At 35.4% G+C, this 12,123-nt stretch overlaps 1 protein-coding gene across 1 annotated transcript; it reads left to right on the forward strand.

Moving 5' to 3' along the window:
- Positions 1 to 2,690: 2,690 nt before the first annotated feature.
- Positions 2,691 to 5,402, forward strand: LOC140157894 (toll-like receptor 4). Its single transcript, XM_072181141.1, has one exon. The coding sequence runs from the start codon at positions 2,691 to 2,693 to the stop codon at positions 5,400 to 5,402; it is 2,712 nt and encodes a 903-aa protein (XP_072037242.1).
- Positions 5,403 to 12,123: the final 6,721 nt, after the last annotated feature.

Genomic DNA, 12,123 nt, shown 5'->3' on the forward strand with positions numbered 1-12,123 from the left:
TTGTGCGGGTCAAATTTCTGAATTTGTACAACATTATTGTGATATTATCAAATTTATTGAGGTTGATGTGATATTTACTGAACCTAAATACAGTAAGTGTTCACCAGAACTGAAATGCACTTTAGTTAACTTCAGTTAGCTCAATCGATAAGGCGTTCGACTATGGTGCGAGAGGTTGCGGGTTCGAACACTGGCGGTGCCTAGTACGCTCTCGTGGAAAAATTGAGATAGCTTGAAATTCCCTGGACAAGGAACTTACTGCTAATTTGTCTCGTTGTAACCCGTACGAAACTCGGGAGCTGATCCTGGTTGCGATGGTTATTTGTTGAATGCCTAGGGTGTGCGCTCTTGAAGCAGCAAAGTCCCTGAATTGTTGTTTAATGGTTTGTGGAATGATGTGGGCCGTAGTGGTCAGCGACAACCTGTAAAGTGTGCTGAGGCTTGTGGATCAACGTCTAGGCGTTGTGCCTGTGCGTAGTGCACTATAAATCACTGCGCTTTTTTTCTTTTTTTTTTTGAAATATATGGCTCTTAAAAGTGGTACACACTCAGAAAGTTTGAATGGCCCCTTGGGGCAAAATGTTATAAACTTACTGTACACAAAGACACAGCGTGAGTTCGTTTGACTCAGCGCAGTTGCTTTTGTCCCGTAAGTGTATAACATTTGACCCCAGGGGGCTATTCAAACTTTCTAAGTACGTACCACATTTAAGTGCCATATTTTAAGCTCCTCCCATGTTAAAAAAATGGTACATTGCAAGTGTACTTTCAGCTGTGATGAATGCCAATTGCTGACGAAGTTTAGGAAATATCACCTCAAACCCCTATAAATTTGATAATAACAGACCAATGTTGCATAAAGTTCGAAATTGTGTCTCCCACGAAACTCAAATTCAGCCTCCCTAAATACGCCATTTTAGGCAAATTTGCTACATTATCAGTACCACAATGGAAATTAATGGAAAGCACATTTCCTATCAAACAAATATTTTACACCATTTCCGACACACCCCAATTAATATTTAGCCCGTGCGATTTATACAGACCCTGTCCAGACCAGTCGTGGAATTTTGCAATTTTAACATTTAAACATATTTTATATACAATAATATTTTATTGTCAAGTGTGTGTCCACTTCTGATGAGTATTTGACTGTTTGATCATACTTTTTAATAATTTGTTAAAAACAGAACAGAATATGTTGACTCACAATTAGAGTGTACAAACTGATATTGGACTTTGTACAAGTCTTTAAGGGGGAACTACACCCCTCGATTAATTTGTGTCTATTTTTGCATTTTTCTCAAAAAGTAATAACACAGTGGTAACAAAAATTATGTATATTATAGGGGCAAGGAATGCAATTACTACACTGGAATGTCAGTGACCCAAGACAAGCGGTTTGTTATTTATGATAAGAAATAAGGTACCGCTGTGATGTACCTCGTTTCCTATCATATATACTGAATCGCTTGTCTTGAGTCACTGAAATTTCAGTGTAGTAATTGGATTCCTTGCCCCAATAATATGTGTAATTTTTGTTACCAGTGTATTATTATTTTTTGAGAAAAATGCAAAAATAGTCACAAATTTACCACAGGGGTGTAGTACCCCCTTAAGTGTAACAGCATACAAAGAAAAACACCTAAAAACACATGCTTTTTGGCTCTTATTTTCAAATATTGGCAAACAATTTAAATCTGACTTTTTATATTGAGTTAGTTCCAACTAGTTGATTATGATTGAGCTGTTTTATTTAGCAAAACAGGGATATCTTTTTAGTTCCAAAATATTAGTACTGTATTTTCTAAAATCAGGAATCGAGAGTAGTAAATTACATCACGAGCCTGATAGAAACACTTCCCCATCAGAGTTGCCAAACTGCATATTATCCACAGAATTGGGCTACTTTCCAATATTGATTAAGGCATGATTTGTGTATACCACCGAAGTCTAATTTCTATTCTGCATTTTAACTTAAATGCAATTCAACTTTCAAAGTAAAATGCAAATTTGTGCTACATACATCGTTGAAAAAGCATTATTTTGCAATCCATAATATCATTGCTGTTTAAAATTGCATTATATACCATAACTACAATATTAAATGTTGAGTACAATCTGCCTGAGAAATTATGGCAACTTTGTGCATAACAAGAAATCTAAGTTGATAATAGGGTAATAGCATTGGGCTATTCCAGTTAAATTATATACACCCCCTGTGGAAGACATGACCTTTATCTTCCTCACAGGGAGTGTGAATTTAAAAAGGAGTTCTGTTTCAGTTTCAGTTTATTTTACAGTTCAGTGTGGGTTATCTTAATGTGTGACTCCATTTGGAATCTACACCCCCTGTGTGGGAGATTAAAGTCCTGATTTCCAATAGAGGGTGTATGGATTTCAAATGGCATAGCCCCTATTTCGTACAGAGTTTGGTACTAATCAGTGAAAGAAATTAAGTTTCAAACAATTTACCCATTTATTGTTATTTTGCGCTGTATAACTGTAAGACATTTGATTTTCCATACTCTACAATGGCTTTGATACAATTACAGTGTGTGTATACTATTCTTGTGTATCAGGTCTTGTATTCTGTTTGTGTTCAGCCCATAAATGAACTACCAAAGGAACAAACAAACTCATGTTATCAACAACTCAGTTTTGCTTGTAAAATGTGGAATTATACCAATATGAATTGTAGCTGGAGAGACCTAGTCTGTATTCCACCATTACATCATGCAGCTTCAATAATCTCACTTGATCTCAGTTACAATCAACTCAATGATATCGCTGTTGGTGTGTTTCATAGGCTCGGAAAGTTGCAGCATTTGGATCTATCAAGCAACTATATTTCAGTATTGAATGATGGTGCATTTATTGGACTTTATGAACTATTAACTCTGAATTTGAGTTACAATAAGGTATCATTTATAAGTGACAAGGCCTTTAGCACACTCAATAAGCTTACCTTTCTGGACTTAAGTGACTCAAATACTTTATCAGGTTCCCCTTTTAAAGATCTATCCTCACTGCAGACACTTAAACTCCATTGGCAAAACCTGTCAAGTCTCAGCACTACATCACTTGCAGGATTGGAAAACTTACAAACTCTGGTGATGTCATTTGATGATGGGTCTGACAACATCACTGGTACCCCTCTAGCTCAACTTTCATCTTTACATGAATTGTACATTACTAATTCTATCTATGACTGTAACGGCATTTACAGACTGTTTATTGGACTACATAACTTACAACACCTCGAGATCAAAGTTGGTGGATCCTGTCCTGAAATCAAGTTTTGCTCCTCAAATGTAGAATATCCCCATCAAGTGAATGCAAGTCATAAATGTAGCAGAATGATTCCTTTGACATTTCTTGCATTTCAGCAGGCATCTTTAAGTACCAGTCTTCCAGCATTTGAGGTACTAAGTAATCTCACTAATCTCACCCTTACTGTTGAAGATGACATATATGCAGCAGTAGCAGCTTTGAACTCTCTAGATTCACCTCTTCAAAGTCTATCACTAGTATTAAATACAATACAATACTCAAAGAAATTCTACTTAAATTTAACAACATTTGCATTGTGGGGTAATTGGAAGGCATCGTTACAGGCATTAACATTGAAAACATATAGCAATGAACAATTTGTTGAGGGTGCACCTTTTGAATGGTTTACTGATTTGAACTATTTGAAAATTGTAAATATAAAATATCTCACACGGTCTGCCTTCAAGGGATTAAGAATAAGTTTACATGAATTACATTTAGAAGATGCCAAAACCAATATATTTTCATCTGGTGCTCTGGATATATTCAGTAGCTATAACTCTTTAACTATGTTAGATCTGTCAATAGGCAAATTAAGTGGCAATTTTACTTTTTTCTGGCATCGGTTGTGTAACATCTTATCTCTGCAATATATAGACTTATCAACTAATGAATTTGACAGTGATGATAAAACAATACATTGGATATGCTCGCCACCTAACTTGAAAACATTTAACATGGGGTACCAAAAAGATGTGAAAATATCTCTAGATGTATGTCAGATTGCTACACAGCTGGAATCACTTGATGTTAGTGAGAACTCAGTTGACTTTTATCAAACAAATTGCACCTGTCCTCATCTTGTCACTTTAATTCTCACAGAATGCAATTTGTTAAATCCAGATGCTGCTGAAATACACCTGCCTGCTTTACATGAGCTATACCTTAATGAGATAACAATTGTGGATTCTGGCTATGCTGGGGTTCTGAATGCCTTGAAATCCCCTATGTTACAACATCTTTATATGAGTGGCAACGGCATTTTAGAAATTGATATTGTTCTTGGGAAGTTTTTCAGTAACCTAACATATTTGGATCTAAGTTACAATTATATTTCAATCATGGACAAAGTAGATATCTGGTTCGGTCACCTTGAATATCTGGATTTAAGCCACAACAGACTGACATCAATAAGTACCCTTCAGTCCTTGAGCAACATACAAACATTGTTTCTCGGTGGAAACTTTATAAATACAATCCCAGAAGCAATGCTTTCCCATTCTGATCATCCTTTTATTAGCACATTGGATTTAAGTAACAATCATTTTCGATGTGATTGCAATGTAGAGCCATTTAGAAACTGGATACTTACTGATAATGTGGTTCATCTTCTTAAGTCACATGGTTATTATGAATGCTTTTACCCTGATTCAGCAAAGGGATTCAGCATCACAGAGATCAATTTAGATTGTAAATCACACTTATGGAAGTATGTTTCAACAAGTATTACTTGTGCCATAGTTCTGATTGTGTTAGTCATTTTGACAGTGTATTATTGGTGGCATATTAAGTACAGATTTTTTCTGCTATTCAACAGAAGAAGAAACCAACAACACCATCTTATTGTAAATGCTGAACGTATGGATGATGATGAGGATGGTATCCCTCTATATGATGCCTATGTCCCCTATCATGAAGAAAGTGCGGATGATTGGGTACATGGAGAACTTCTACCCAATATTGAGCAAGGAGAGGAACCTTTCAGACTTTTCCTAAGATGTCGAGACATGCGTATTGGGAGAATTAAGTTAGTTGAAATATCTCTACATATGCAGAGAAGCCGCAAGGTTCTTGTTATACTCTCACCACAATTTTTTGAAGACAATTGGTGTAATAAAGAACTAGAGTTGGCACATTATAGAGTCCTGGAAGAGAATCGCAATGTGATGATTCTTATTATCCTGGAAGAGATTCCAGATAATAGAAAGACTCTGTTGTTTCGACAATTACTCTGTAAAGTACAGTGCCTAAAATGGCCAGGTGATGGTTATGGACAGTATTTGTTTTGGAGACGCCTTCGAGAAGAACTTAAAAGGCCTGTGCCACTAGACCGCCGCTTTGCTAATTAATTTATATGTGAATTGTATACACAGGTTTGTTAAATTACCTTTTATATAATAATAATGACCAAGTTGTAAGTGCATAAAATAAAATTAAGCTTTGAAAGTACCATGCTTATTTTGCCCTGAGCTTATCTTGTTTGCTACTGAGTTCTATTTGAACTTGCCTTAATTTTTGTCTGTCCCTGAAGAAGAGCAGTTTATCTGCTCGAAACGTCGGTTGTTTTTTGTCTGTTTGGTTTTGTTTGTCTGCTCCAGGTTATTTTGTACTGTTTTGCTGACACTTCTGTGGGCTCTGAAATTGGCAATTTTTGGCCATCGAACTTTGCCTGTTTTGGTACCTACATTGGTTGTTTGGTTTACCGAGTGTGCACAGTGATTTACATCATTGATCCTTGTTGTTTTTGCAGGTTTAGCACTTTTGTGAGCCTTGGAACTGGTAATTTTGGCTATCGAACTTTGCCTACTTCCTATGCCTACATTTGCTGGTTTTGCCCCCCCCTGCATATTGTCTAGTCTGTATTTTACATGTTTCCCCACATCAAGTTGGTGTACCTTGCTCGTTTTCTTTTCTAAAGTACCTTGCCTCAGATGTCAGAAATATATGAATATACAGTTGATTTTCATGAATTGACGAGGGTAGGAGTTTATTTTGTTTTGTTTTTTGCTATGCAATCCTTTTTTGATGTATGTTTGGAAAAGATGAGGAACTTTTTATTTGAAGGTTTTTGGGGTAGAATACTAATAGGCACACACTTCTTTAAAGTGATTAATGTTGCTTTTTTTAAAATCTCACAATGAATTGCTGAATCAAAGAAGAACCCTGTTCCACTGTGGACAAAGTGCTTGGTCAGTCAGTTTTTGCTTCAACCCATGCACTCATAAATTTTTCAAATGGACTATAAAAAATATAATTGATATAAAAACTGGTTAAGAATTGTCAATAAAAGCATTTTATTTACTAAATGGTAGTAAATTTACAGATCCAAAGAATCATTTTTTTAATGTTTGAGAAATTTGGACACTGTATTGGACAAAATAAGCTGTAATAATAGTGCCCCGTTGCCTATCACCGGATTTTTTCCAGTGACCACTGTTGGGACCCATTTCAATGGTAAACTCCCAATTTTTATTTTCATTTCATCATTTTTAATAGGCAAACTCCCTCAAAGTGACTGACTGAAAAGCACCCACAGTGCTAATTAGGACAAATATGGTACTCATTTGTACAGAAAAATGTTTAATCTAATTTTCAAAAGCTTAGGTCAGTTGTCCAGTTTTTGTTGTTGTTTTTTGTCATCTACCGGTCATTATAATCCTTTAGGTTGACTGAATTGAAAATATTCAATAACATGCCTTATTTTAGTGTATTTTTCTTACCCTAGAACAAGCAGGCTAAAATACGTGTATATGCAACTAACATTTCAGTGTATCAATACATTCTGATAAAAACGTGTTAGCTTTTCTCTCTGATATGGAAAATAATATTGAGATGAAAGAGTGAAAATGAAGAATAATATAAAAAGCCAATACTCCAAATTTTAATTTAGGCATAAATTATGCCAAGTCCCCCTTTCATATTTACCAGATATTGGAATTCAACTTTCATATCCAATTAGGGACCGATCGTTATTTACAGCAGGGGGGAATGGGTGTTTTGGCAAAAATATCGACAAAAAATTTCGCGTTCCCCCCTCGCGTCCGCTCAAAATTTTCGCGTTCCCCCTTGTTTTCCCAATTTTCTCCATTTAAAATTTAACAATCCCCCCTCCTGGTTCAACTAAAAATTTCAGGTTCCCCCCTCAAGACCACAAAAAAATTTCGTGTTCCCCCCTAAATTTACCCATTCCCCCCCCTGCCATAAATAACGATCGCTCCCTTAGGACAAATGAATTATATGAAAGGATCACATTTCAATCACAATCATTCTTCTGTCGTATTTTTAACCTTGACTATTCTATTCTGTACTGTATATTATCTTGGAATAGGGAGTTAGTATTGGTTGAAATACTAGGTGATGACCAAAATGTACATATTAACTTCCACATTTATTTATATCAGTACCGGTATATGGAAGTGCCTTATGCCTTTGAAGATATTAAATTGGAAGAAAGTTACACCAGCTAGCTAGCGGCACTCTGTACAAATTGCCTATACGATTCCGAGGACAAGACCTGTGTAACAGTCGCATCCCCTGCTTTGTACATGTTTACCCAGGTCACGGTCTGTCTATGTGACAAACAGCCAGGGTCAGAGGACAGCGCAATCTGTCTGCTGCCATGCCATAATATATCTATCAGTCACCTTTTTGTACCATTCGCAGAGCGTGACGTCTGCACAACAACAGCCTAATATGGGCATATTTTATTTTATTTATTTATTTGAATGGATGCTTTTGAATCAGCAGCACACGCCTAAATTGGCGGCGCGTTCATATAAAAGACAAAAAAAAAACACATTTAAAACAACAACAATAAACTCATATAGGAAACAATATAAATGGCTCTGCCCAATGAACCACATACATCCAATAACAGCGCCTTTTCGTAGCTACGTCACATTATAGCTCATTCATATCATTACATATTCACAATCACCTTTCAGGATTTGCGGCATGACGAACAGACTCTTACGTACACAGGTACCGAGCACACACTGTCTTCACTTTAGCGATCGAAGTAGCGCCTCTCTTAATTTAGTACTCTCAGGTTACACATTGGATTATGCAACAACGTGACATAAAGAATCAATTTGCCAATCATAATAATCTTTGGACAAGTACTTTGCCATCCAATGTGATATCAAATGTTTGAGAATTGCTGTACAGAATCTGAAAGTAGACCCATATTATTTTATACCTATTTTATAAGAAAATTGACCCATTTCTATGCCCAGATTTTTGGCCAAATTTTTACACAATTTTACGAAAGTTTTACAAATGGGCTCCAGTTAGGTAATGTTTTAATGTTACACTTGATCTTAACTTTGCAAAACAGGAAACACACAAGATGCGATGGGTACTTTTTGTGCCATTCTTTCCTTTTTTCATTGCCCTTCTTTTCCTTTCTTTCTCCTTTCCCTTTCCTGATTTTCTCTTTCATTTTTGGGGGAACTCTAAAGCGCTCTAACCCCCATCCTGGCTATACTGTAGCACCCCAAGTCAGTCTGTACTTTATTTAGTATGGTTCATTTTCGCTTTGAAAAAGTTGGTGGTTCACTGATAAAATCTTGGTAGGTTTGGGCAAATTTAAAGGCACATTCAGTGATTTGCTCATCCGGACAATCGTAAAAATCATTAAAATTCAGATTTTGGTACCTTTACTATTACATAGATGTGCTAACATAGCCTGTGAATGGTTCAGCCGAAAACTGTGTATTTAAGACAAAATAAGACATTTTACATTTAATCTGTAATTTAGATACTGACAGTATCTAAATTAGCTACATGTATTTGAATGGGGCTTCAACTTCGTCAGTACTGCTTTTTTCTTCTTTGCCAAATTTGGCATTTCAAAAATACCAAATGACAATTTGAATGACTTTTAAGCAATTTATAAACAATTCTATTTTTTTACTCTTGCGCTGGGATCACTGAATGGGTCTTTAACTTGTTTTAGTCTCTACAATTACTAAACCTGATGATCCTATTTCAAAAAATAGCTATAGATTATCATTATTAAATTGTATATATATGTTTAGTCGTTAGACCCAATGTTAACCCATTTAAAAGAGAAGTAAATCACATATTATACTTGAAAGATTGTGGTATCTACTGAAGATAGCATAATTTACAAATTAAAACCGATTTGAAACCATCTAGCTTCAGAACTTAAAGTGAATTATCAAAATATGTATTTTTAACTAAGCAAATTGTTATACATTGTAATAAATACTCACAATAAGGTGAAACCAAGTCAATGTCAGTATTTTATTATGAAACCAAGTCAATGTCAGTATTTTATTATGAAACCAAGTCAATGTCAGTATTTTATTATGATTATGGTTCAAGGGCTTTGAATCAGAACACACCACAAGTCTCCAGAAATACATCCCTTTCAGCTGAAACTGAAACTGAATCAGAACCAAACCTTTACTAGTACAATTGCCAAACATTATCTTGTGAACACAGTATTGTTAAAAATAACATTCTTTCCAACTTTGGCATCAAACAGGAACTAGTTATAGCCAATTGCAAAACATTCACCAATTTTGTCTTCATTTTGAGTTTAAGATACATAAAACAAACTCCCACAATGGCCTTGATACAACTACCGTGGGGTGTATATCATTATTTTATATCAGATCCTGTATTCTGGTTGTATTCAGCCCACAAACGGCAAACCAAGAGATGGGACAAACTTGTGTTATCCACAAGGACATGTTACTTGTAAAATGTGGAATTCTACCAATATGGATTGTAGCAACAGAGATCTAGTCTGTATTCCACCATTACAACAAGCCACTTCTATCAAGTCACTTGATCTATCTTTCAACCACCTTGGTGTTATCTTGTATGGTGTATTTCAGGAGCTTCACATGTTGCAACATTTGGATCTTTCAAACAACCGTATTTCAGTATTGCATGATGGTGCATTTATTGGACTTTATGAACTATTAACTCTGAATTTGAGTTACAATACGTTATCCTTGCAAAGTGACAAGGCCTTCAGCACACTCAACAAGCTTACCTTTCTGGACTTACGGAGCTCAAAGACTTTATCAGGTTCCCCTTTTCAAGATCTCACCTCACTGCAGACTCTTAAACTCAATTGGCAAAATCTATCAAGTCTTAGCGCTACATCACTTGCAGGATTGGAAAACTTATAAACTCTGGTAATGTCATTTGATGATGGGTCTGATTACATCACTGGTACTCCTTTAGCCCAACTTTCATATTTACATGATTTGTACATAACTAATTCTATCTATGACTGTGATGGTATTTACAGACTATTTATTGGATTACACAACCTACAACACCTTGACATCTCAATTGGTGGATCGGCTGGGTCCTGTCCTGAAATCATGTTTTGCTCATCATTTTATAATGAATATCCCCCTAATGAAAATCGCAAATGTAGCAGAGTGATTCCGTTGACATTTCTTACATTTTGGCAGACATCTTTAAGTGCCAGTCTTCCAGCATTTGAGGTACTAAATAATCTCACTAATCTAACCCTTGGCTTTAATGATGACATACACATTTATGCAGCCATAACAGCTTTGAACTCACTAGATTCACCTCTTCAAAGTCTATCTCTATTAACTACAAGTTATACATGCTCAAAGAAAGTCTACATAAATTCAACAACATTTGCATCATGGGGTAATTGGAAAGCATCCTTGCAGGTGTTTACATTATCTGCTAATATACTATTGGTGGAAGGTGCAGCTTTTGAACAGTTTACTGATTTGCAAGTTTTAAATATTAACTACCTCACATATCTTACATGGTCTGCCTTCAAAGGTTTAACAAATTTACATGAATTAAATTTGAAACCTGCCAGAACTGATATATTTTCATCTGGTGCTCTGAATATATTCAGTAGCTATAATTCTTTATCCATATTAGATCTGTCAGATTGCAAATTAAGTGGCAATTTGATTATTTTCTGGCATCAATTGTGTAACATTTCATCTCTGCAATATATAGACATATCATATAATGAATTTGATGGTGGTGATAAAACAGTGCATTGGACATGCTCGCCACCTAATTTGAAAATGCTTAACATGGGGTACCAAAACACAGATGTGTCGATTTTAAGTCCCGATATATGTCATGTTGCTACTCAATTGGAATCACTTGATGTTAGTGCAAATACAGTTGACTTTTATCATATAAATTGTACCTGTCCTAATCTTGTCACTTTAATTCTCTCCAAATGCAATTTGTTAAATCCAGATGCTGCTGAAATACACTTGCCTGTTTTACATAAGCTGTACATTAATGAGCTGCGAAGTGTGGATTCAGGCTATGTTGCAGTTTTGAATGTCTTGAAAACCCCCATGTTAAAACATCTTTATATGAGTGGCAATGGCATTTTCATTATTGATACTGTTCTCGGGAAATTGTTCAGCAACCTAATCTGGATCTAAGTGACAATTACATTTCAATCATGGAAAAAGTATCTATTTGGTTCAGTCACCTTGAATATCTGGATTTAAGCAACAACAGACTGGCATCAATAAGCACCCTTGAGTCCTTGAGTAACTTAAAAACACTGATTCTCTATGGAAACTTTATAAATATAGTCCCCAAAGCAATATTTTCCCAATCTGATCATCCTTATATGAGCACATTGGAATTGAGTAACAATCATTTTCAATGTGATTGCAATGTGGAGCCATTTAGAAACTGGATACTAACTGATAAATTATCTATGGTTCATCTTCTTCCATCCTATAGTTATCAATGCTTTTCCCCTGATTCAACAAAGGGATTCAGCATTACAGAGATCAATTTAGATTGGGAAGTACATTTCAATTAGTATAACTTGTGCTATAGTTCTACTTCTGATTATCATTTTGATAGTGCATTATTGGTGGCACATTAAACCCTAGCAGAAATTCTATACAGCAAGAAGTGTATCAAAAGTGTATCAAAGTGTATTAAAACTGTATCAAACAGCAATTTAATACAGTTTTGATATACAAAGGGTGTATTGAAAATGTATCAACTGAAAATATAAGGTATCAAAACTGTATCAAATACCAACTAACTAAATCA

The sequence above is a fragment of the Amphiura filiformis genome, chromosome 7, assembly GCF_039555335.1.
Source record: "Amphiura filiformis chromosome 7, Afil_fr2py, whole genome shotgun sequence".
Lineage (NCBI taxonomy): Eukaryota > Metazoa > Echinodermata > Ophiuroidea > Amphilepidida > Amphiuridae > Amphiura > Amphiura filiformis.